The sequence below is a fragment of the Propithecus coquereli genome, unplaced genomic scaffold (genome assembly GCF_000956105.1).
Source record: "Propithecus coquereli isolate 6110/MARCELLA unplaced genomic scaffold, Pcoq_1.0 Scaffold262, whole genome shotgun sequence".
Lineage (NCBI taxonomy): Eukaryota > Metazoa > Chordata > Mammalia > Primates > Indriidae > Propithecus > Propithecus coquereli.
The window spans coordinates 2449787-2474233 of NW_012148197.1; the positions used below are offsets into that span (position 1 = coordinate 2449787).

The 24447-nt window shown below is 41.6% G+C and overlaps 1 protein-coding gene across 2 annotated transcripts in view; it reads left to right on the forward strand.

Moving 5' to 3' along the window:
- Nucleotides 1–24447, forward strand: part of CLDN10 (claudin 10) — a 128677-nt gene that overhangs the window by 92200 nt on the left and 12030 nt on the right. The window contains exons 1-3 of one of the 2 annotated variants that reach the window (XM_012647337.1): nt 15838–16150; nt 22389–22550; nt 22639–22720. In XM_012647337.1, coding sequence (XP_012502791.1) covers nt 15931–16150; nt 22389–22550; nt 22639–22720 — 464 coding nt within the window. In that variant the 5' untranslated portion in view covers nt 15838–15930. Of the gene's footprint in view, nt 1–15837; nt 16151–22388; nt 22551–22638; nt 22721–24447 lie in introns of those variants that run through there. The other variant, XM_012647338.1, reaches the window with a different exon arrangement.

Here is a 24447-nt window from a genome sequence, read left to right on the forward strand (position 1 = left end):
AAGTATATAGCAATGTTGAATGTTTCTTATTCGAAAGCAGGTTTTTAAGAGAAAGAACTGGTTTTCAGTAATCTTTAGATATGCCTCTCCCCAACACATGTCACAGAATTACTTTCCAATGAGACTATTCAACAATAAATGACTCATTTGTTCAAATCAGGCTGGTATTTCTGACTGTCTGCTAGTAACTGTAGAGGTACAAGAAGGTAAAAGGGAAGACCTGTAGGTCAAATCAATTAGGAAGTATTCACGGAGCATTTGCTACCTGCCTACGCTGCGGGCCGCACCCTCACGGGGCAGCCTGGGGAAGGGTGAGCGCCCACATGCTCAGCCCCTTCCAGGCCCAGCAGTGCCCACAACTACTAGCCCAACCCTGCTCCTCCCCTCCCCGCTGTTTCTCTCCTCTCTCTCCTGCCCCCACGGCAGGCCCCACCCAGCCTGTGCGCGCCATCCGCAAGGCTCCCCTCCCGCGCACCCAGCTTTCCAGCTCACTCCCCAAGCCTCAGCCCCAGCCCAGTTCCTCAGGGACGAGCTCCCTGAGCCCCAGCAGAGATCAGGTTCTTTGTTATACAGCTTCCCAGCACAGTAGTCCTTAGGAGGGAACACTGGATTCAGTTTGTAATTATTAATACACAGTCACCGGAGGGATCATTTGAGTAATGTGTCTCCTCTGCTAGATTTGAAGCTCCGTAAGACAAGGAACTGTATTTCTTTTTTAATTCTAATTATATCCCCAGCAATTTAGCAGCATTCGTTACATAGTAGGTTACTTATGAGGATACAGAGAAAGCGTTAGGTTTTGTTTTCTCCCTTTCAATAGGAAAGAAGAAGAAGAAAAAGATCATTGTTATAACCATATGAAGCTACTGCCAGGATAGTATATTAATAAAATAAATTCAACAAAAGATTTGTTAAACTCAAAAGAGGGAAAATATTTGTAGAATAATAAAGTCTTAGGTGCGAAGGGATACTGTGGGTTTTCTGGTCCACTTACGCTTGACTATATAGCTGTCAAATTTATGAATGTCTTTAGAAAATGAACATTTTTTGCTCTTGTGTTCTAGGAGGTTAAAAGAAAAAGAAAAAAAGAAAATGAATATTTAAAAAAAATTTTTTTTAAAGAGCTATTTATATAAAACTGTTAGAGAATTGAAACCAAATCAATTCTCTATTCTTCGGAAACTGATCATTATATAAAGCATTTAGTACAGTGCGTAATTCACAACGATAGTTATAATAATTTCTACTAGTAGTGGTATTACCAGGAAACCTCTAAGTTCTAGTGCATTATTTTCAAAAGGTTTGGGATCATTAAAAAAAAAAAAAAAACAAGATTAAATCACAGCTCCATCACTAAATGGGCATATAGCTTTGAGCAAGTTGCTTAATAGCTCCAAACCTCAGTTTTTTCTCCTGGTATTCAATAGACAGTGATAATATAATAGCAGCAATGAGGATGAATAAGAATCTGTGTTTGTTCTCAAAGAGCTCACAGCCCTCACAGTCCTTACAGTGGGGACACAACTGTAAATTCTGATTCTGGCAGTAAATGCCAAAGTGGAATCCACCAAAGAGAATGGGAGAGTAACTCTGAGGCCTGGCCTGCTGGAGGAGGAAAGAGCTTTGTTCAAAAAGTTAATGAAAAGAAATTCTGCAGGCTGATTAAGAAAAAGAGACATCCTGGGTAGAGATGTATGTCTGCTACGATCCAGCAAATTATCCCAAGGTGGGGCACGGCAGGAGATGGACTGCAGATCCGGGGTGCCTTGCACGTCGTGATAAAATACATGGATTTCATGCAAAATGATAAAATACATGGATATGGATTTCACGCTGGGGGTGAGGGGGTAAAAAGCGTTTTACGGAGGGAGAGAAACAATCAGACTTATCCTTTAGGAAGCTCACCTGGGGCATCATGTGGCAGATGGGTACAGGGGGTGAGCCCAGCTAACCTAGAAAAATCAGACCGGCCGTGTAATGGGCATTTGTTGGTTTTGTCTGCTCATCTCTCCTCCCCTTCTTTGGGAAACATATCCTGCCCTTCTAGCAGCATAGCTGACCAGCTAGAGTACTTCCCTCCCTGCCCCAGGACACAGTCCATTCAGATCCTTTCCTGGGATTTTTCAAGGTGGAGCTTTGTGAGACGAGCTCCTTTCTTTTTTGATTCTGGAGCTGAAAGTTGAGAGCTCAGAGATGCTCATGTTCCACCCTGCGAGAATAAAGAAAATCAACTCAGGGACACAAGCAAAAACAAAATATTCAGAGCAAGTCTTTCACCCAGCACTGGACTCAGGGCTGTGGTTTCCACAGTAATGCTCATGCCAGGCTTGTTTGTCCGATTCTCCTTTCTATTTCATGAGCCACCCAGGAGGCTTCATTACCTGTAAGCATTGGGTCAATCTCCCTCTTTTCGACTAGACCATAAAAAACAAAAAAAAACTCCTCAACTCCTTTAAAATAAATAAATAAAAATTAAAAAAAAAAAAAGAAGGGGTGACCCCAGAGGTAGGAAGACCAGTGAGGATGGCGAATGGAAGAGGTGATAAGTGACTGAATTGGGAAGAGTCGTGTGGGGGTGGAGAGATGAGAATGACTCAAGGTATAGGTCAATGATAGCATTGACAAGATTAGGGGATGTGGAGTGCAGAGGGACGAGAGCAGTCCAAGATGGTAGGATTACAGGCGTGAGCCACCACGCCCGGCTGACATAATTGAGGTTGTGGTACCTGTGAGCCACCAGGGGAGAGGAGAAGCTGTCCAGTAGGCAGGCACTGGAAATCAGAAGGACCAGGTCAGGGAATCCCGTTTTGGAGCCACTAGTTTGTCCGGGGGAAGAACATGATATGAATACTGAATACTGGGGTTACCAGCCCGTGAAGAGGAGATGGAGAAGAGCTGCAGAACAGGCAGAGAAATCACGAGAATGGGGCCATAGAAGCCAGAGGAAGAAGGAACGGGGGGCGATTATGTCAAAAGGTGCAGAGAGGCAAACAAGATAAAGAATGAGAAACTCCACTAATCACCTTTGCCTGTGGTGTTTCAGTGGAAAGAGAAAGATACGGAAGTAGATTGCAGTGGGTTGAGAAGTGAGTGAGGTGACAGAAGAAGAGATCATGATACCATAACAGACAGCCCTAACAAGATGCGGTGGCTCACGCCTGTAATCCTAACACTCTGGGAGGCCAAGGTGGGAGGATTGCTTGAGGTCAGGAGTTCGAGACCAGACTGAGCAAGAGCGAGACCCCGTCTCTACTAAAAATAGAAAAACTTAGCTAGGCATGGTGATACACTCCTGCAGTCCCAGCTACTTGGGAGGCTGAGGCAGGAGGATTGCTTGAGCTCTTGTCTTGAACCCAGGAGTTTGAAGTTGCTGTGAGCTAAGCTGACCCCACGGCACTCTAGCCCAGGCAGCAGAGTGAGGCTCTGTCTCAAAAAAAAAAAAAAAGAAAGAAAAATGAAGAAAAGTTTCAAAATGCTCCCCCCCATACCTTTAAATATATTTGTGTATTTTCTTAAATTGAAAAGAAACCAGTCCTTGAGATCCGCTTCATCCAAGCAGAAAATCACCCAAGGGACAATTTGTCCCTACCCATACTAAACTTGCAGCCTCAAGAGGAAGATAAGTTTTGACCACTGTTTTCTAGAGAATATTGGTCCTAAAAAAAATTACTTTGTAATTTAACATTAGGCAAAATTTCCCAACACATTTTAATTAAAAGAAAACTATAGATTCCTAATTCTGGCCCCTTCATATTGCCATCTTTGTGTTGCAGTTGCAAAATCTTTACCTTGCAGCCCTGTTAACACTGGCTTTGCAACAATTTCCACATCTGTTCTTTCTCCTTTTTTCCCACGATCTTTACAACAAGATCATGTTTATTTTTAAGCAAATGATTGCATTTTTTAAAGTTCACATTGAAATGTCTTAACAATCTTTATCCAAAAGAGGGCGCAAATTTCTCACGAAATATAGTATTTCACAAAATTTGTTGTCTCCTAGTAGTAATTAAATTTCACAGCTGCAGTAATTTAATGCAGAAACATTACTCCCATGGCATGTGCGAATGAATTCAGTCCTGTAGTGTGAGCGCTAATTAAGAGCCTTTTGCTTCTTCAGAGCAGTTTCAGAGAAGAGCTCAGACTTGCTTTAGTAAAGAAGCAGCTAAGGTTTTTCTGTTCTGGGTAGCCAAATCAAATTAAGATAAAATTAAACATTAAGTGGGAAAAAAAGCCAGTTTGTTTACAATCTTCTAATTTTAGGATGGATTTCCATTCAACCACAGCTTCAAGAATGCCTAATGATGTAATACGGTTCAGACTTTGTGTGAGGTAGTTAATCGTTCATTGGTGTTATGGGTTTGTTGTTTTTTTGTTTTGTTTTGTTTTTCGTCAAAGCTGGAATTGTTCATATTTCCGTGAATACGCAGTATGTATGGCTGTTCTCACGTACAGGAAACGATATTACTGAATAGAAGGGATAACGTGAATTCCAACTCAGCTATTCCCTTAGCTCAAGTTTCGCCATGACTTGCATACATTTTCTGGCGGGAATGATATGCCAAAGATGTGCTGAAGTACTGTTGGGTTTCATAAATGTGAATTACAGAAATGGAAGGAAATGCAAAAAGGAAGCCATTTTTTCAATGGGAGGAATGTGCCACAGGTATCCCTCACTGAACAAAAATTCATTTAACCAAATTCCATACTTGAAATGTATAGATTAAGATACAACTTCACTGGGCAGAATGGTATTTCCGAATCTGAAGATCCTATGCATTTTTTAGCTTATTCTTGCTTCTGTAACTGGCTTGGATTCCCAATACCAGCTCTTCCAATATACCTACCTGCCTGGTAATTTGCTGGGATGTGGTAACCATGGACGCTCATCCAGGGGAAACAACACCATTTGGGTTGGCTTCTAGCCCCTAAAAAGGAAACCCACTATGAGCAGAGAATCACTAAAACTTTATCTGCTAATTGATTAGTGCTGGTGGCTCTTAACTAGGACTCAAACAATTACATACTCCAGTGGCAACATACAAATAGTGCTAAATGAGGGCAAACCGAGAGCTAAATTCATAGACTCCCTTTTTATGCACCACTCTGAAATGACGTTGCCAAGATCTGTTTACATGTTTGATAGGGAACCAACATGACAAAAACCAAGCGCTCTTTCTAGCTTTCATTTAATTACAAATCTGTGACCCACTGACAAACTATTTCTGTGAATTGTCAATAAGCACTCATACCTACTCTCCTTATACAGTCATAGAGTGGTATAAATTGATTCATCACGTTGATTTCTACTTGTGACTGGCCAAAACTTCCCTTATCATTCACCCCATCCAGCTGCAAGGTCAATGTGTGTGTTCACCTTGAAATTCTCACACTGCATCTTGGCCAGCTTCTTCCTTTCCTGACCATAAGATCTAATCTCATCTTCCCCAGGACAGAGCCTGGATCACATTTTCTTTTCTAGATTTGTGAGGCCCACGACTCCTCTTCCTCGGTCCCCTGCCACAGCCAACACCCTTGTTCTGCTGTACCCACTTATGTATGGAACACCCCCAACCCCTCATACTCCACTCCTATAGACTCGACAGAGAAGGAGATTTTTAAATACTGAAGTTGTTTGATGATGCCAAACTTTGGATGTAGCTCTTGTGAACGTGTTATGTTTAACAAAGCTTGTTCACAACAATGGGCTTAGGAAGTGCCTTGCAGTCGACAAGTGTGTGATTTGGAACACCGGGTGGAATGGCCACGTGGCCCCGTGGCCCAGGGCCCACACTGAGAATTCAGCAGCTGTGCTCGCTAAATCTGGCTCTGTCATTAACCTGCTGAGGGACCTTCTACAAATCGCTTAATTCCAGCCATGAAAATAAACACAGGCACCAATGACCGAGAATAGATCTAAAGGAAATCAGGCTGTGCACATAAAATAAACTGAACTTGTCCTGCTTTTCCTTTTTCTAGCACTTGTTGGAAGCAGGGAGGAATTGGAAATGCCCAGGCTGTAGGTTGCTGCTCTTTGCTTCTAATTAAGAGGCAAATATAAGCAAGTGAACATGATTAGGAGAAACTGGGGCAGTTGGGGCCTGTATAGGCAAAACTTAAGTGAACTTTGAGAACTAAAGGGTAAATTGAACCTTTGGTGCGGTGAGAAGGATTTCCCCACAGTTCACTCTCGGGCTGGTTCCACGTGTGCTCAACACCCCCGACATACTCTGACCACGGGACTCTGTGTCTGAGCCTTCCTCTCTCTGCTAGTTTTCTTGGCCTTCTTCTTCCCCATTCCGTCTTGCTTTTCCTTTGTTAGCACTGTTTGAAGGGGAGGAGGAAACAATATTCTCCCACTACATTTTTTATTTCCTCCCTGTATTGTTAGAGCTGGGCAGTAGAGACTCCTTTCAACCCACTCATTTTTTTTTTTCCCACACTCACTTTTTTGATGGGAAAAATTGGCCCCAGTAAATGCTGATGAAGAACGAGGTGATGACAGCTAGAACAGAGGGCAGGGCCTTTAAATGCCTGTCCAGTGCTATTTCCATATATTGCACCCAAATTTAATAATTAAAAAAAAACACTCCCAAGGCTGAATCAACTTTATATCTTCTACATGTAGCCATGGTATTCTATGTTTGTCACTTTACCACCATAGGAGTTAGGGGGTGGAGGATGTGATGGCGTTTAAATGCCATTATTTCATGTATAAGGATTATTCTACTTAGAATATAAATGTGTGTACTTCAAAAGTCAATGTGATTTTGAAATGTAGACACAAGTGAGGTTCTTCTTTGGCCTGGTTTGGCCAGAAATAAGCTATTGCACTGGAAATACATATGCTACATTCACAAAATAATCAAAATAAAAGTTAGAGTCAAAGGTCAGAGTCACAGTTATGACCACAGCAAAAAAAAAGTCATAGTCAGGAAAGACCCATATTCACATCTGTCCAGTGGTAAGATAAAGCAAACACCAGTATAAATAGTGATTTACAATCCGCCCTTTTGAGAAGCCTTCTGTCCTGACACAGAGACTCAGCCAGAACTTTCCAGGTGCTGAGCAAATAAGAATAGTGCCTTTTCAAGTAGGTAGAATTGTGGAGGTGTATACTCCTTAGAGCTTAGCTTCATTTTCCCTAAACCAGTGAAATACAAATCTTGAAAGTCAAAGATTAATTGGTTGTTAGAAAAAAGGGCACAAGAAACTGGTGACCCTAACCTGCGAGTGAATTTTCCACACAGCTATTCTTGGTAGATTACAGGTAGCAAAACAAGCAAATCCAAAACTGTACCGGATTTTCCTAAATTCATATTGTGCGATTCCAAACCATCTGTGGAAAAAATCTTCAGTGGTAAATATATTATTTATATATGTATATGCAATGGGGTTTAAAAGACAAAAGAACCCACAATTATTTGAGGATTAATTTAATTATTGGAAATCTAAACTGATAAAGCCTCATATTCCTGACAAGATTATAATTTGAAAGCTTATGACATTTCTTCGTGTAAGAGTACTCAAAAGAGCAAATAAAAATTAGACATTTACAGATATTTTTAAGAGTTTATGCTTAATGTTACATCTGATATTTTAGTCATTTATCCTTTTTTACCAACAAAATTGAATTCAACGACTACTTATCAAGTGCCTCTATACCCAGTTCTATAATATCTATAATTTACTTTATTTCATCCTCTCAGTCACATCTGGAAATTAACCTAAAATAATAGAATTTTATTATTTGCTTTTCTCCTCTACAGTATATAAACTCTAGAAACTCAAGGACAGGCCTGGCACAGTGGCATGTACCAAGGTGGGAGAATTGCTTTGAGGCCAGGAGTTTGAGACCAGCCTGGGCAACATAGTGAGACCCTACCTCTACAAAAAATAGAAAAATTAGCTGGGTGTGGTGGTGCACACCTGTAGTACTAGCTACTTGGGAGGCTGAGGCAGGAGGATTGCTTAAACTTAGGAGTTTGAGCTTGCAGTGAGCTATGATGACATCATTATACTCTAGCCCAGGTGACAGAGTGAGACCCTGTCTCAAAACAAACAAAAAAAAGGAATAAACAGAATATCATTCAGGTTGCTTCGCCAAATTTCATTGGCCATTTTATTTACTGTGTCAAAAAAAGTACAATATAATCTTTCATGTGGTGTTTTTCTTGGAAAGAAAACGTTGCTTAACTCTATTAGAATTACATATATGGATGAATTGTGTGGTGGGGAAGTAGCTGACACAGGGCATATTTGTTTGTCAGAAAGATTTATGCCTGAAATCCTAGAGGTGTGGTAGTTTTAATAATACAGGCAAAACATGACATCAACTTTGTTCTTTAGATCTTTTTATTCATTCTTCGCAAACCCTAAATCAAACATAGAAACAGCCATTGCTTTGAACCACAAAAAGAGGTGTGTCTTGTTATCTGTCTAGAGTATTAATCAGCATACAATTCCACTGTGATTTCCTTTCTTTTCATATTACTATTCAAAAGTCATTTATAGAGATGACTCTGCATTAACCTGAACCACAATGCCTCCTAGTAATATACTTGTAAATATCTTATTGGCATAAATATATCTTAGAGGAGAACCGGTATGAAATATGATAGCATTCAACTTTTAAATATTATTCAAACCTTGGGAAATTCAGATTTTTCAGCACTAAACTCAGATAATTTTTCAAATTCATACCTTTTTGAAAAATACATATAAAATGTTATTCCAATTGATATAATACTCCAATAAACATTTTATGAGAATATTCACTAAGAAGTTGCTTTTGGGTTCCAGTTTCCTCCTTTGAAAATACTGAATTAAATAATTTTTAAAAGTCTTTTCTAACTCCAGCATTCTAGAACTGTAAAACATGTATGTCATATTGGTTTTTAAATGATATCAAACTAGGAGATCTATTTTAGTACGAAGTCAAATAAACAGAAATTTAGATGGAAACACTGCTTCTGAACTAGTTTCTTACAGGATTTAGCCATCTGACAATACGTGATAGAAGAAGATGATGATGAAACAGTTCTCGGCCATGGCCACATCTAGTCTCTGGACCCAGAGCCCACGCTCCGCTCTCCCAGCTGAATGCCCTGGTGTGGGGCTTCGGCCACACAGAGGAAGAGGCACCTTTCTTGAATTCACACAAAGTCACCGTACAGGCTAGCAGGAGGCTCTAAAATGTTATTCCTCTCACTTAAAAAAAATTTTTTTAAAAGGAAGTTTTTCATGATCCCATTTTGCCTTCCAGACTCCAAACCTTTTCTTTCTTCCCATTAAAGAGTTGTTTACTCTCATGGTTTCCATTTCTCCTTCCCTCCCACCATTGAACCTGCTCCCATCTGGTGTCCATCCCTCCTCTCACCACCCAGACAGCTCTTGTCATGGTCATCTCGGAGCTGCACGGTCCCTCTTCTGCAGGCTTTGTGAGCTGGTTTTCTTAGTTGGCTCTGACACCACGATCACTCTACTCCTTCATCCTTAAGCCAGTTTCTTCATGGGGCTTACAGGCTCTTGCCCTGGTTTTTCTCCTGCATAGACGGCTGTGCCTTTTCAATCTCTTTTGTTTATTCCTCCTCATCTCCTTGACTATGAAAAAGTGGATTTTGTCAGGGCTTAGTCCCTGGACCTTCTCTTTTCTATCTACAATCAGCCCTAGAAGATCTGGCTAGTCCCATGGCTTTAAATGCCACTTACCTACAGTTGACGCCAAAATATACATTTGTAGCCTGAACCTCTGCCCCGAACTCTGGACGTGTACCTTCAACTACCTACTTGGCATCTCCTCCTGGATGTCTATCTGAAGCAGAAACAGAAGTCAGACCCCCTACCTCTTCTCAAAACTCGCCAATGTCTTCTCATCACACGCAGAGTAAAAGCCAAAGTTGTTATTAGAACTTACAGGGCCCTCTTTGAGCTGCACAGATCTACATAAACAACTCACCCACCCACACACGTGCACACACAGAGGGCAGACATACAGAGACAGACACACGCATAGTCACAGACATGAAGACACATGGACAGACACACATACACATACAGCACACATAGACCATAGCACGCATGCAGACACACAGACATACAGACACACACACACATCCCCATGCAGACATGCATATACACATGCACACACACACAGACAATGACCTCTCTGTCCTCACCGCCTGCCCTCTTCCCTTCATTCCCTCTGCCTCTGCCTCTTCAGTGTTGCTCAGAGGAGTCTGACGTGCCCTTCTCTGGGAATGCTCGATGCCATGCGCATAGTAACACCCTCACTTCTTTCAGGTCTTTACCCAAAACTCATCTTCTCAGGAAGGACTTCCGTAGCCACTTAACTAAAATTTAACAACCCCTCCCATACACGCAGACACACTTCGGATCCCCCTTCCCCCAGCAGCTTTTTTCTCCTTGGCATATATCATCCACCATACTAAATGTTTGTCTTCCCTGTGCCGTGCCTCCCCCAGTGGAACGTAAGCTGTATTTGAGCAGGGAGTGTGTCTGTCGTTTGCACCATGTCCTCAGTGTGTGGTTCAATGAGTGAATAATGCTGTTCTAGAAATGGAAACAAAAATGAAATGAACTCTGGGGTTGTTTGAGCACGGTCCTCATGGGGTGAATCCCAACCTTCTACCCTGGCTTCACTAATCTCTTCGGATCCCCAGAAGTCAACACAACCCCCAGCCGTAGGTTTTTTCTGCTGTTACTCCCATAAAGATTGGTCAGTTCTCCCAGGTGCCAGTGATGTTCTGCAGTCTCTGATGGCCTCTGTTTTCTTCACCGTTTCCTTAAAGGCACCACGTGCACGTTTTATGGCAGCTGAGCTGGCCCTGGAGGGTATGACAGAGGAGATGGAAGTGGGCAGGAAAACTTGCATTTTAAGACCTGAAACATGACACTTTTCCTTTGTTTTTCTAACAAGAGTCAAAACTTCACCAGAAAACATAATAAACCTGAGAAAAGAGAATCCATAGCACAGTGTTAAAGCTTTATCACTTGTTTCTAATAACCAGAAAGAAAAAGTGACAATAAAGTCTCTACATGTAGAGACTTTTAAAAGATTTTCTCCATGTACTGCCTGGCACACACACCTCTGTACACCCCTTTAAATCTAGCAAAGTGGGAGGCAGAAAGTGGGTGGGAATTAGACAGTGAGGACACCAAAGGCAAACTCATGCTTCCTCCTTGCTGATGTTATCTGTGACTGATTGAGTTCATTAGCAATGGCAGACTCAGAGACTTTTACAGTTGGATGTGGTCTGGGAGGCTATCCAAAATAACTCCTTCATTCTACAAATGAGGACAGATTCAGACATAAAATGACCTGCCTGAAACAAAAGATTTACTTACTGCCCTGACCTGGGCAGGTAGGTTGAACTGATACTCATCAGGTGCTTATGTGGACCAACAAAATTGTGCCCAACCCATCCACAAGCCCTGGAAGGTTCCAGCATCCCAGAATCAGATTCATTCCAGGCTAGAAGCGTATTCACCATGACAGGTTCAAGCTGTTGGGGCACAAAGCTTACCCCTCCAGAGACTTAAGAGGAATCTAGATGATCCTAAGATACCTTATAATTGGAAATGAATGTGTTTCAAACCAATATTTGACAAATCCATAAGGTATATGGCACTGACTTGTAATAGGCCCATGGAAACATTCTGATGCAGTATACAGCCTCAGAGGCTGCCAAATGCCAAAATAAGGCAACCATTTGTATGCTTATAATTTGCAAAAAAAACGAGTGTGTGTGTGTGCCTGTGTGTGTATGTGTGTATGTATATATACATTGTTCATTTATATATGAACAGTGATGCAATGGTAAGAACAAGTATTCATTCCATAACTATTCCTATCACTCTGTAGTTTTCATGCTAAGTAGATTACAAATATCGTAGGATTTGTGTAGAGCATTAAGATAAATTAAGAGTGTTAGGGAAAATTGAAGGAAAAAAGAACACAGGTATGCTATTTTAATATCTTAGTATCGGCCTTAAAGCCTTCTTTAACGTGGTGTAACAGTATTTGGCTTCTGGGCAGTTGTTGTTTTAGTTAATAACACATTAGGACTTCAGTTTCTTCCCACCTGATGAGCAGCATATCACCTCACTGGAATCTAGGAAGGAGCTAATGTATACTGAAACCAAATTTGATGCTTAGAAAATCCTTGAGCTGTTGAAAGGCACACCTGTGTTGTTTGGCAGTTGAATTGAGTCTCAAGTAAAGAATTTCTGCAAATCTCCTGTTCAGTTGGCCAAACTGGTTTTCACTCCTATTGAACAACCTGGGGTTGGGGGACCCTCCTTTTTTCCTTAATAACCATAATAATGCCATAGAAATGACTTCCAATGCTAATCTCAGTGACTTAGGCCTCAAAAGTAGAAAGGCTCAATATATTTCAGAACATTATATGCCTTAAGGTCAAATTTATAGATCAATTAGTAGTTTCCACATTAGAAAAAAATCTACCAATTTTTTAAAGACAAAATTATTGTTAATTAAGATGCTACTTTGAATAATTTAGAGGAAGCAACTTTCTCAATGTATCTTCTTTTATATTTAAATTAAGAATAGTCTGTTATGAATGGTTAAATAAAAATTTCAGTGAACTAAATCCGAAAGAAAATAAGGAAGCATTTATCAATTGAAAGGTGTTCTCTGTAAATCAGCTTACAGATTAACTGCAAAGGTTATTTGGGACTCTATAATCTTAAGGCAAAACAAGCCATTCATCTATTACTTCTTTTTAAAAATCTTCTCTATTTGGTTCATTTCATTTTCTGGACATTGTTATGTTGGATTATGTGGTACTCTATAATACTTTTAGGATTCTGCTGACTAAATTGGTTTGAAAGCTTAAGATAAACATTCTAAAACAAATGTTTGATTCATTATATAATGTTCGTTAGGTATTAAAAAAAGTTAACATTTTTCATTTTTTGGTTAGGCACTCATGGACTCTAAAATGTAGCTTTCCTTGGTGAATATGTAGAACATTCTTGGGAAGAAAAAGAAAAGAGTTTAGGGTTGGCCAACCTCATAGAAAAGACAAAGGATAAAAGTAAAAGAAAAATGAATCAAGTGCACAGGCATGACGACCCTAGTCTGTTTTAGCTGGCAAAGGAACTAATAGCACTACCATCGGGTTTTAATTTATGGATTGTTTGTGGTATTTCCAACCCCTTCTAAGTTGAAAATGTGTGTTACAATCTTTACAGTAATAGAATATTTCTTTTTTTGAAGTTTTCAACAAAGAGAGTAGTATTCTTTCTCCCTGTAATGTACACCATCTGTTATGCTAAATTAACTGTTCGTACATATATACATGAAGCTCTACTGGTCAGAGCTGTGGTTCTCAGCCTAACTACACATTAGAAGTTTTAGAGATACTGGCACCATGGCCACCCCCGAGATTACTGGTGTGGTGATGTGGCAGAGAGGAAGGAAGGGATTTCCAAGTCGAAGTTCAAAATTTGTTTCCTCTGGAAGCCATGTTGCAATGGTGATACGGGTTTATGGATTTGTTAATAGGTACAATAGGTAGAGCTATATTACATGTTAAATAAACTTTGGGGACTGGTTTAAAACACCAAACCATTCTTCTTTAAAATGAACAATGTGCCTTTGGATCCAAACAGTGGTATTTATACCCAACTAGTTGATAAATTAGGAACTGCTTGAGTCTTAGAGGTCATAGTATTAGACTTTTGCGTGTGTGAAAAGTAAGTCAGGGTTCAAACAATTTAGTGAGTATCCACCATGGGCAAGAAACAGCAAACAGAGACTGTCAAGCAAGATGAGGAAATAAAAAGCAAAGTTTGTGCGATTTTTAATTTTAGGGAACTCTGTAGGGAATGTTATAGTTCATAAGTTTTTGTGTTTTTTTAAATAGTAAATTGGATCAGAAACAGGCAGACGATTCAGAAAGGAACATGGCATAGAAATAATAGTGGAAATATGTTGGTAGGCAAGAAACCAGATGATAAAAGCGCTTTAAAAAGGCAAATCACACAAAAGAATAGAAGACACTTTATTAACCATTACTCAAAGGTGACTGATTTGCATAGCAGGGTGGATGAAAAGGAAGAGGTTAGGAAGTTCGTTTTTAAGTTTAACCACCAGTGAACCCAACACAACACACCAGGACAAGTTGGGATCAAGAGCAGAACAGGAGGATACCCATGTCTGCATCCCACCAAACCAGCCATCTACCCCTCATTCCCATTCACACAAGCCGTGGGAGAACCATCATGTACGCACAAACGCGTGGCCTTTGTGCTGCTGCACACTGCGAGAGTCGGATTTACTGTGTGTTTTCTCAGAACACAGATGATGGCATTTGGGTAGAAGTTAAAGAGAGATAGATGTGGGCTCAATATAAAGAAAAACTTTCTAAAAGGGCTGTCAAAACAAAACAAAAAACCGGAACAGATATTCTTGCCATGCACTGAACGCTTGGCCCTGAAGGGTGAGCATGGGCTGAATATTATCTCTGGAAACAGACAGGATGGTTATTTTGAGTGGGGAGCATGTCCCTAACCGTCTCCAACGGTCCTTCCAAGTATGAGTTTCAGTGACTCTTGGGTCCAGCTTCCTCTCTTCTCCTTAGTCACCTCGTTGCCTCTAATTTCATTCTGCACCCATTTGGTTAAAAAGAAAAGCAACAAAAGGATTTAAGAAGTTCTTCACAATGAACCTAAGTGTCCCTGCTTAAAGATTGTGAAACAGAGGGTTAGCACTAGCTTTATTGTAGCAGACTGATTGATAGGTTTTAGACCTTTGGCAACTTTTGGCAAGAAGCGAATCCTGAAAGCTCATACCAAGAACTGCAAGAACTTTAAGTGGACAAATAGTAACCCCATAATAAAGCCAGTGTCTTTGTTCTCTTGTTTATGCCCAGATTTGTGACCTCAGGAGCTGCAAGTACACACCTTGAGACCGCAATGAAGGAATTCTGAAGGAAGGAATGAGTTTATTTTTCAATCAGGCGTGGGAGGTGGAGGTGGTTAAAAAAAAAATCAAACAAGATACAAAGTTTCCACTGTGACAGAAGCATCCCTTCATAGGACAGCCGTGCAGAACCGGGAGCTGGAAGGGACCTGTAGGAAAAACGTCTTAACTGTGTGCTTTCCGTGTAGCGCGCCAGTACCAGCGCGCCAGCATGAGCAAGACCGTCAGGAAGGCTCCGAGGGAACCTGCGCCGTCCATCTGCTGCCATCTCGAGTATTAGGCCTGGGCCACGCACCTCTTTACCGTGACTTTCCGCATACCACTGGGCCAAAAAGAACTGCAGAATTTTGAGGGCAAGGCCGGTTTCCAGCCCAGAATCTGCACAATGATCCCTCCTTGGCAAGTGGAACAGGGTCACCCAAACGAGCGTGGCACGCAAACCTTTAGAGTTCAGCAAACCGAGGGCTGCGTTACCAGACCGTGTCCTTTCCGGGCACACAAAAGGCTTTTTCTGCTTTTACAAGGGACTCGGGCAGCCAAGCTATGGGCCGTGGGTAGGGCTGGGTCGGGTGCAGCAGGTCGTCCACATCCGGCTGCCAGCCTGCCCCTGCGCCGTTCCCACAAGAGCACCATTCTCCGCGGTCCCCCGGCCGGAGAGCGCCCGCCTGTTTTCCTCCCGACCGCGGCCGTGGGCGCGGGCGCGGGCCAGCGGGGGGCAGAGAACCCGGGCGGCCGCCGCAAGCACCCGCAGTGCCTCTGTGCCCCCCAGGGGCCGCGTCCTCGCGCTCGGCCCGCCGGGGCAGCGATGTGCGGGGCCGCGCGCGCCCCCTGGCGCTGGGTCGGCGGGGCGGGTGGGAGCGGGGCGGGGCCGGGGGCAGCGACAGGAGGCGGAGCCGCCGGGCCGGGCGCACTGGGGTCCCGTTGTCCAGTAGCAGCGCGATCCCGAGCGCGGCTGCGGCGGCGGCATGGCAAGCACGGCCTCGGAGATCATCGCCTTCTTGGTCTCCATCTCGGGCTGGGTGCTGGTGTCCTCCACGCTGCCCACCGACTACTGGAAGGTGTCCACCATCGACGGCACGGTCATCACCACCGCCACCTACTGGGCCAACCTGTGGAAGACGTGCGTTACCGACTCCACAGGCGTCTCCAACTGCAAGGACTTCCCCTCCATGCTGGCTCTGGACGGTCTGCATCCCCCCGACCCCCGCCCTCCCTCCTCGATGGCCAGCCCGCAGGGCGCCCTCTCGGTCCCCTGACCCCCTGCCGGAGCCCCGGACTGGACTCCTCCGGGCCCGACCCGCTCTCCTCTCCCTCACCTCCCCAAGGCCTGAGGGAACCGGGGAGAGTCCCCCGACGGCTGCCCTTCAGGGGCTCCTGTCCGAGCCTGGGACCTTAGGACCGGGAGACACGCAGACAGGCTGGGGCTGGGCGACTTCCAGCGTCGGGGACTGGGGGGAGCTTTGCGGGGAGGACACGGCTGTCCTCCCATATCTCGGGGACTGTTAGGACACGGAGTTCATGCTGCAGGGGCTTGTCTCCTCCACCTTCCCTCCTCCGCGCCAAAAAAGCTGAGTTCTGAGTAAAATGGTATCATTGAAAGCCAAATCTGCTTGCCCTGAACTCCCTTTAGCTGTTCGGTTGATTTTTTTTAAAGTAGGCAGGAGGGGGGAAAGAAACATATTGCAGGGGGTTTTGTTTTTGTTGTTTCCCTTACAAACCCTTCTACAGACTTGTCTGCCTAGACTTTAATGCTTCCTCCAAGCTTTACGAAAATAATCAGCCCTTGATTATGCCGCGTTGAAGCGTAGGCACAGGGCAAGGAATCTTGGCCCGCAAGAATTTCGTGCCGGGATTGACGAATTCTGCATGCTCGTCTCCGGTGCCGGCTCTGCGGACGTCCTCACGTCCTCGGCTTGTTCTTTTGTAGATGCTCACCTACATTGTTCTGCTTAGCCAGGCTTTGTGTCGCATTGCGTAGCAGCGACAGGTAGATATTCACACGGAACGCGGGCTCTGCTTAGTTTCAAGAGAACAGTCCCTAACAGCCTGGTCACAATGATTGCTCAAGTTCTAGACTCTTTTCTTCCAGGATTTTACAGCAAACAGATCCGGGCAGAAACTTAAGAGTCATTTATATTATGTATTTCTAGATTTGAGATGTTTTCTTTTTCTTTTATTACCGCATTTGCAGTTTTTATTTGCATACCTGGGTAAATAAAAGACAAGATTCCCCTAAGATGGTGTTTGTCACGAACAGCAAACTGTTGCTCAACATGGTATTTGACGGGACCTCTGTATAAGGAATACACGTTTGGTTTTAGAAGGGTGGCACCCGGGTCTGTGTCCTGTTGTGTAAAATAAGTAGCTGGAACGCTGTTTATTCCCTAGCATTACTGCGGAATTTCCTGTGCTCTGCAGAGCACACATACAGGTAGATGAACAGGTGGGCTCTTGTTTCTGTGGTTTTCATTCAGGGATATGGGATTGACAGTTACCATCCTAGGAGCATTCTTCTGTTGCAACTCTATTGTTACCTGAGACAGCGTGCCAGAGAGGTACGTTTCCTCCTATAGGACAGTTGGGGGATGAGGGAGGAAATAAACGCTCCGTGAGTATTATTGAATGCAGAAGAGTGTCGTTTCCTCTTATACACCTGAGGTGGGAGTGGAGCTGGTGTCCTTTTTGAGGACAGGTGGGGTAGTGGAGAATTGTCCTGTTATCAAGCTGTAGTTAGCTGGAAGTGGAGCAGAGAGGAGTGACATTTATATGCCATGCAACTTGCAAAATGGCCTTCATGTGTGCTCATGTGACTAGAAAATGACTTTCAAAAACATAAATGGCATCATACTACCTAGTCTGCAATGCTTTAAAATTCATACTATATCTTTCCAAGTTGGTACATACAGAAGTGAATCTTTTTAATTGCTGCATAGTATTCATCAGCCTGGATAAACTGGTTTATTTAACCACTGGCCCATTGTGAACATTGGACCCTTTCCAACTTTTCATTATCATTGGCACTCTACAGAAAATCTGTATATTCACCTCTTTGTGTGCATGTGTATTTCTGTAGACTACTCCACTGAGAAATGGTATTGTCAGAGCAGTAGAATACAGGTGCATTTTAATATACAGTGTGTACTGCCAAATTACTTTCTACCCACAGTATGTGAGAATACCTGTTTCTCCTCATTCTCACGACTAAGTTTTCCTCCAGTATAGTGACAGATCTTATCTTGTTATCATTTTAATTGGCATTTCCCTGGTTACCAGTGTCAAAATCACTGGTTTAAAGAAGTGGTCAGAATCCATCTTGTCGTGTATTTATTGACCACTGATCTTTTTCTCTTTTGTGAATTGCCTGTCCATCTCCTATACCCATGGTTCTGTTGTTTCTTCTTGGTTTAAATGATTTATCCATTCTTGATTTCGTTATATGTGTTGCAATCTCAGACCACTGCTTGTCTTTTTAATTTATGATGTCTTTTCTCATCTAGAACTTTGAAGTTTGTGAGATAATAAAATTTATAGGTCTCTTCCTTGATGACTTTGCCTTCTGTGGCTGAAGAGGGCATTTCCTACTGCAAAACAATCAATGTACTTTTCTGTATCTCTCAGAATAACATTTTGGAGGGCTAAATCACACAGCTACGTTTTCCTATGGAGAGGAGTTGATTCCGCCACCTGCAAGTGGAACTTTCCAGGGTAGGGCCTTTCTGCCTGTCTACTCTCTGCCGTGCATTCCCAGGGCAGCCACATCTGCTGAGTGCTGGTCCTAACATTGCCTCAGAAGTGGCAGGAGAAAGTGGCCATAGTGGCCACAGGCCTGAGCAGGCCAATCCTCTCCTTAAACCAGACATGAGCTCTAGATCAGGAAGAGAATCCAAGAAGGGAGAGAGAAGGCTCATGACTCTGGCTCATCTCGTGTTAGGTGAAGAACAAGCCTCTTGGACCCAGATGACGGGGTCAATATTCTGAATTTCCTATATGAGGTCAAATCTCTGATTCTTTACCCTTGGAGGCATCATTGCCACTGGTTTTCTTTATAAGGAAAATGAGGCTGAGCAAAGCCAAATGCCTAGATTTAATGTTATGCCATGTTAAGAATCCAACTCTAATTTCTTTTTAGAATCCATTTTACTATTATGGAAGAGATGCTTTGCCTAGTTTCTTACTACTCATCAAACACTTTGCTCATATTATCCTGTGAAGTAGGTGCTACTATCCCTATTGTATAGATGAGAAAAGCAAGACTCAAGATTAGGTGGTGTAATCCAAGGCACACTGTGGGTAGTAGAAGTGCCAGAGCTGAAATTCAGAGTTTCTGCCTTCCCTTGTACCACTCTTCTTTCAGAGGATTTGCAAAAGTACACAAAGCTACCAGTATGAGAAAAGCACATTCAAAAGAATGTGCTAAATCCAGCAGCTAGCACAGGTGCTACTAATGAATTGTCTCCACCAAGTGGATATTTTCATTTTTGCTGGGACAAAGCATTTGGAAAACATTTGACTTTTAAGGAACACCTTGAAGGTTTCCTCCAACAGAATTCGCTAATTTAAAGGCACTGTATCTTACCGTTTGAAAACTTCAACATTTGAATGAGCTAGTGGTTTCTGTTTATTGCTAACCTGTATTCCTTTCAAAGCACCGCTTGAACTTCGGCTGAGAATCATTTTCAGCCAGTTAGTTTGTGGTTTATGACATCTATTTTTGTTAGTGGGAAATGTTTGCCATTTTTCCCAGGAGAACTAACTATAAATTATACTTCAGAGAACTAAGTAAATATGTTCATGCCTCAGCACTTTAATGCGTTAATTAGCTATTAAGGGTGTCAGTAAATTAGACCTGCCAAAAATAATGGCCTCCTTGACTAAGTTTTTCCTACCACTTCCCTTGATGGTGTTACTTATAAGTTTTGCCCTCAGGAACTGTTAAAAAGTGAGATTGTAGAGGTCTGCCTTGGGAAAAGATAAACTCTGAAAGAGTTGTTGGAAGTCATCTAAGGCCTGAGTCTGTGGGACTCATACCCCCTAATTTACAAACCTCGGGCTTACCAACAACTCGATTGACTGGCAGGGGGGTGTATCCTCTGCTCTTTGCTCCCCATTTCAGAAAATCTGGCCAGTGATTTTCCTTGTAAGTTGCTGCCTTTTGTGCATGTGAAAAGTTAGCAAGTTATTACTACTGTTCTTATGCTGGAGAGAGGTACCTCACTTTCCAAATCAGGGGTCTGGTTGGCACGAAAGAAGGACCTGACTAAACAAAACCTACTCTTTCCATCTCTCGTGTTCGTGCCAAGAGACCCAAGCAGGTGCTCCTGCCAGCTGGAGGACTGGGATAGGAGATCTCAGAACAAGAATTCTCAGGAAAAATGTTATGGGCAGTGGTTATGTAAAGTGTAAAGACTATTGTTATTTTCCCTGCCTTATTAAGGATTGAATGGGTTGGCCTGGGATTCTACTCACTGTTTACCATCTGGGAAATACTTTCCGTGTTCTAAATGACCAGATGGTAGAACTTAACCTTTGGTAAATTCCAGACAACCTGCCTTTTCTGTTAATAAAGCCTGCATGATAACTAAAGTAAATGCAAATTATGGTGCATGCTAACGTTTTCTAGGAATATATATAGAGAGTCTTTTAAATTTATATTTTTATGTGTATATGTTAATATATACTAGGCTACCCCCCTTTTTGTTTGTTTTATGACTGCAAGTAGAGTCAGCTAAAATACCCAAAACTGTAGACTAAAATGGATTTCACAGAAATAATGAAACCACACTGTCGCAGCAGCTCTGGTGGTAAATGATGACTCTGTTTGGGTTATCCTCACTGACTATCTTTAATCGTGCGAGGGACTGACAGGCTTCCTCTCTCAGTCTTTCCTCTACCTGCTCCCTGGGCTCTGGCTGGGGAACTTGAAGGTTGACGTTTTTAAAATAGAGCTGGTCCAAGTACTTGCCAGCAGAGACCCAAATAGCCCTGCAGCATGATTACTGCTACCAAAAGAAGCCTTCGTTATCCTGTTTTGCTAAAAATAAATTTCTTTTGCTGTTTTTGATAGCCACAGCATTAGTGAAATTATTTTTTGTGTGAAAGTAGCTCACACTCTACAGTAGAAGGTCATTGCCACTGCAGTCTGCATTTGTGGGGTCTAAAGTGTATTACAATTAAGTAGAGCAGCTCCTGTTTGCTCTTCAAAATGGACCCAAGGAATAGGATTAAAACTTCAAATTTCATTCCTTCCCAAAGAAACAGGGACTGGAGGCCACCAGCATTTGCTCCCTCGATTCATGACTGTCATGGCCTTAGAACTGTTATTTATTATAGGCTTTGCCTGAACACTAATAATGAATGACTTGCCATACCTCGCCATTTAAGCATTTTTTCCGATTAAAAAGTTTAATTCCAAATGTAAACCTGATGTGGGTATGTGTTCATTTGCTTAACAAATATTTACTTAATACCTCGTATGTGCTACTGTCACTATTTCGGATTGAAATATGGCACTGTTTCAAACTGAAATGAAAATGACTTATGTGGTCAAAATTTATTAGTTTATACCCTATTAATTTAAAAACTTGGACAAAAGCCACGCTGAGGTTTACCATCACCCTGGTTGTGCAAATAAAAATACGTGACCAAGAAAACAAATGGTGCAGGAGGAATGATCAAACAAACTGACAGAACACACTTTTCAGGGTTCTTTGAAGGTATCCACTTACAGGCAAACACTTGATTTGATCATTATAAATTACTCTTCTACAAAACAGTGCTTTTTCAAACCCTATTTTATTAAATGTGCCCTAAAAATAATACCACATCACTAAAATACTTCTTGATTTAGATTCCTCACAGTTCATGATGAAATTTCAGTTAGTTTCATTCATTAGCTTTCACTGATACGGGAAGGTTTGACCCTTTGGGAGCTCTTGCTGCCCCATTATAAATTTTATAATGTCAAAAACATGAAAACGTCATTTAAAAGATCTGATAAGCAAAGAAGTTAGAGGGTCGTGATAGTGGAAGGTGATGTTTTTCACAGTGACAGTCAGCATTATATAGATTTTATAGTCTGATCTGGGATGGAATCTATTTCTGCCGCTTACTAACTCACCTCTGGTTTATCATGTAACCTTTGTGTGCCTCAGTTTCCTCATCAGTGAATGCAGGAGTAATAACACGCAGAGATCTATCCTGAGGATTATGCATAAACTAAACTTGAAAGTGTGTGACATAGCATTGGCACTCCGTATAGATTCACTTGCTCTCTGTTCTTGCTTATCTTGCATCATGTTTTAACCATTATGGTTATTTTTTTTGGAAAACAAAGCAATCATCCAAAATGACAATGTAACGTGAGGACGTCTCCCTGGACAGCCACATGATCTGTGTTAACGGAAATGACCTACTCTAATTGCAGGTTATATCCAGGCATGTAGAGGACTTATGATTGCTGCTGTCAGCCTGGGCTTTTTTGGTTCCATATTTGCACTCTTTGGAATGAAGTGTACCAAAGTCGGAGGCTCAGATAAAGCCAAAGCTAAAATTGCTTGTTTGGCTGGGATTGTGTTCATACTGTCAGGTAAATAGTAACTTTCTTCCAAACAAGGTGCTTCACGATGTTAATGAAATAACGCTAATCATAGTACTTTCCCTCTGATACTTTTTAGGGCTGTGCTCAATGACTGGCTGTTCCCTGTATGCAAACAAAATCACAAAGGAATTCTTTGATCCGTTCTATGTTGAGCAAAAGTAAGTACTCTTTTCAGTCTGTAGGTTTCTAGTTCATGGGAAATGTATGTAATTTAATGTTCTAAATTAAGAGACATGAATTTCCTATATGGCTTTCGAAAGCGAGAAATACTGATAAGTGGTATCTGATGACATCATCCAAGATTAAACGTTGTATGTGCCACATAGGCAAAAGATGCAGTTAATTACTTCATTAGTGTTACATAATGTCTTGTCTCTAAATAGCTCAAGGCATGGGATTTAGAACTATAAACTTCATCCATTATACATCATAACATTGAAGTCAAGGAGAGGAAGAGTAGAAGAGAACTGTTTGATGGGGAGGAAAGAATGGTGAGGTATGAGAATAGCAAATTAAAAGCTTGCCTTGACTCTTCTCCACCCAGCATGATATTTGCCAGATGCTAGTCTCTGAGCCTTTTAAATTTGCTCTGTTAACTGATGCCTTGATAAACTCTATGTGAAGCAAAATTATTTTTAAATGCTCTAGGAGCATGGCACCAACACCCAGGTGGGGCTGGTCTCCCTTGCAGATGAGTGCTTTGGAATTAACAGATCAGTTTGTTTGTTGGTGTTGTTTTTACACTTGATCTTAGCCAAAAGGCCGAGAAGCGATGTTGGTGTTGTTTTTAAAGTATGGGCTGTTGCTTTTTATAGTTTCTCTAAGCTTATTTCTTTGGATTGAGAAAACCCCAGGGATACCAAATCAGAAATAATAATATATCAAATATTTTGTCTTATATGAACACATAACCACATATCACTTTAGGAAGACGCTTGTGTATATGTGTGTATTCTTATCAACCAGGCTGATAATTTTCTTTCAGTCTTCAGATCAAATATTATAGAATTTTGAAAGTATATTACTGAAATAGCTGGTTAGGTAGGCATTATTTTTTTTCTGGTAGGTTTAGGAATCTTCAGGAAATTGATTTTCTAGTTCTGTCTTTAGTATAGTTTATGCATAAATAGCAAATGCTTATATCATGAAATATAATGAAAACAATAGCCAACATATGTTGAGCCCCCACCATGTGCCAAGCAAATGTTGTTTTATTATTATATTTTATTCTTACAACACCCTTACGAACTAGGTCCTCTTGGTACTTTCTTTTTTAAAACTGACGAAAGAGGTAATGTGTCCAAGGGAACTTGGGCTAAACTAGTAGGCTGGCTGAACTGTGATTCACACCAGGCAGTTGAACCCTAGCATACTTGCTCTAACATGCACGATTTATAATATTCTATTATTCCATAATTTTCGTGACAATATGCCACATATACTTTTCATCAAGGGCGTTTCTTTTGCACACTTTAAAATAGTGTTTATTCAGAAATTTTATTAAATGGAAAACAAAAATGACTGTTTTAGAGCCCAATATAACTTTTTCTCTCTTGCCTATGTTAGAAAAACATGTCCTGATTCATAAATTTTCTCCTTTTTGATGAGATTTGCACAGATCTACATAACAGCAAACATTGAGATGAAAACTGAGACCATATTCCTGAAAATTAGAAATATTTTAATGACATTCAAATGAAACATTATATTGAAATAATAAATTTTTATTTCAGGGTTTGGTATCATAAATACACCACAAAACTGTATTTCTCATTTTATTAAACACATTGCTAACTTTTCTGGATTCTCTTTTCTACGCTGCTGTTTTTATTTTCCTCACAATTGTTAAGTATATCTTTGCACCTTAAAAATCATTTGAATTTTT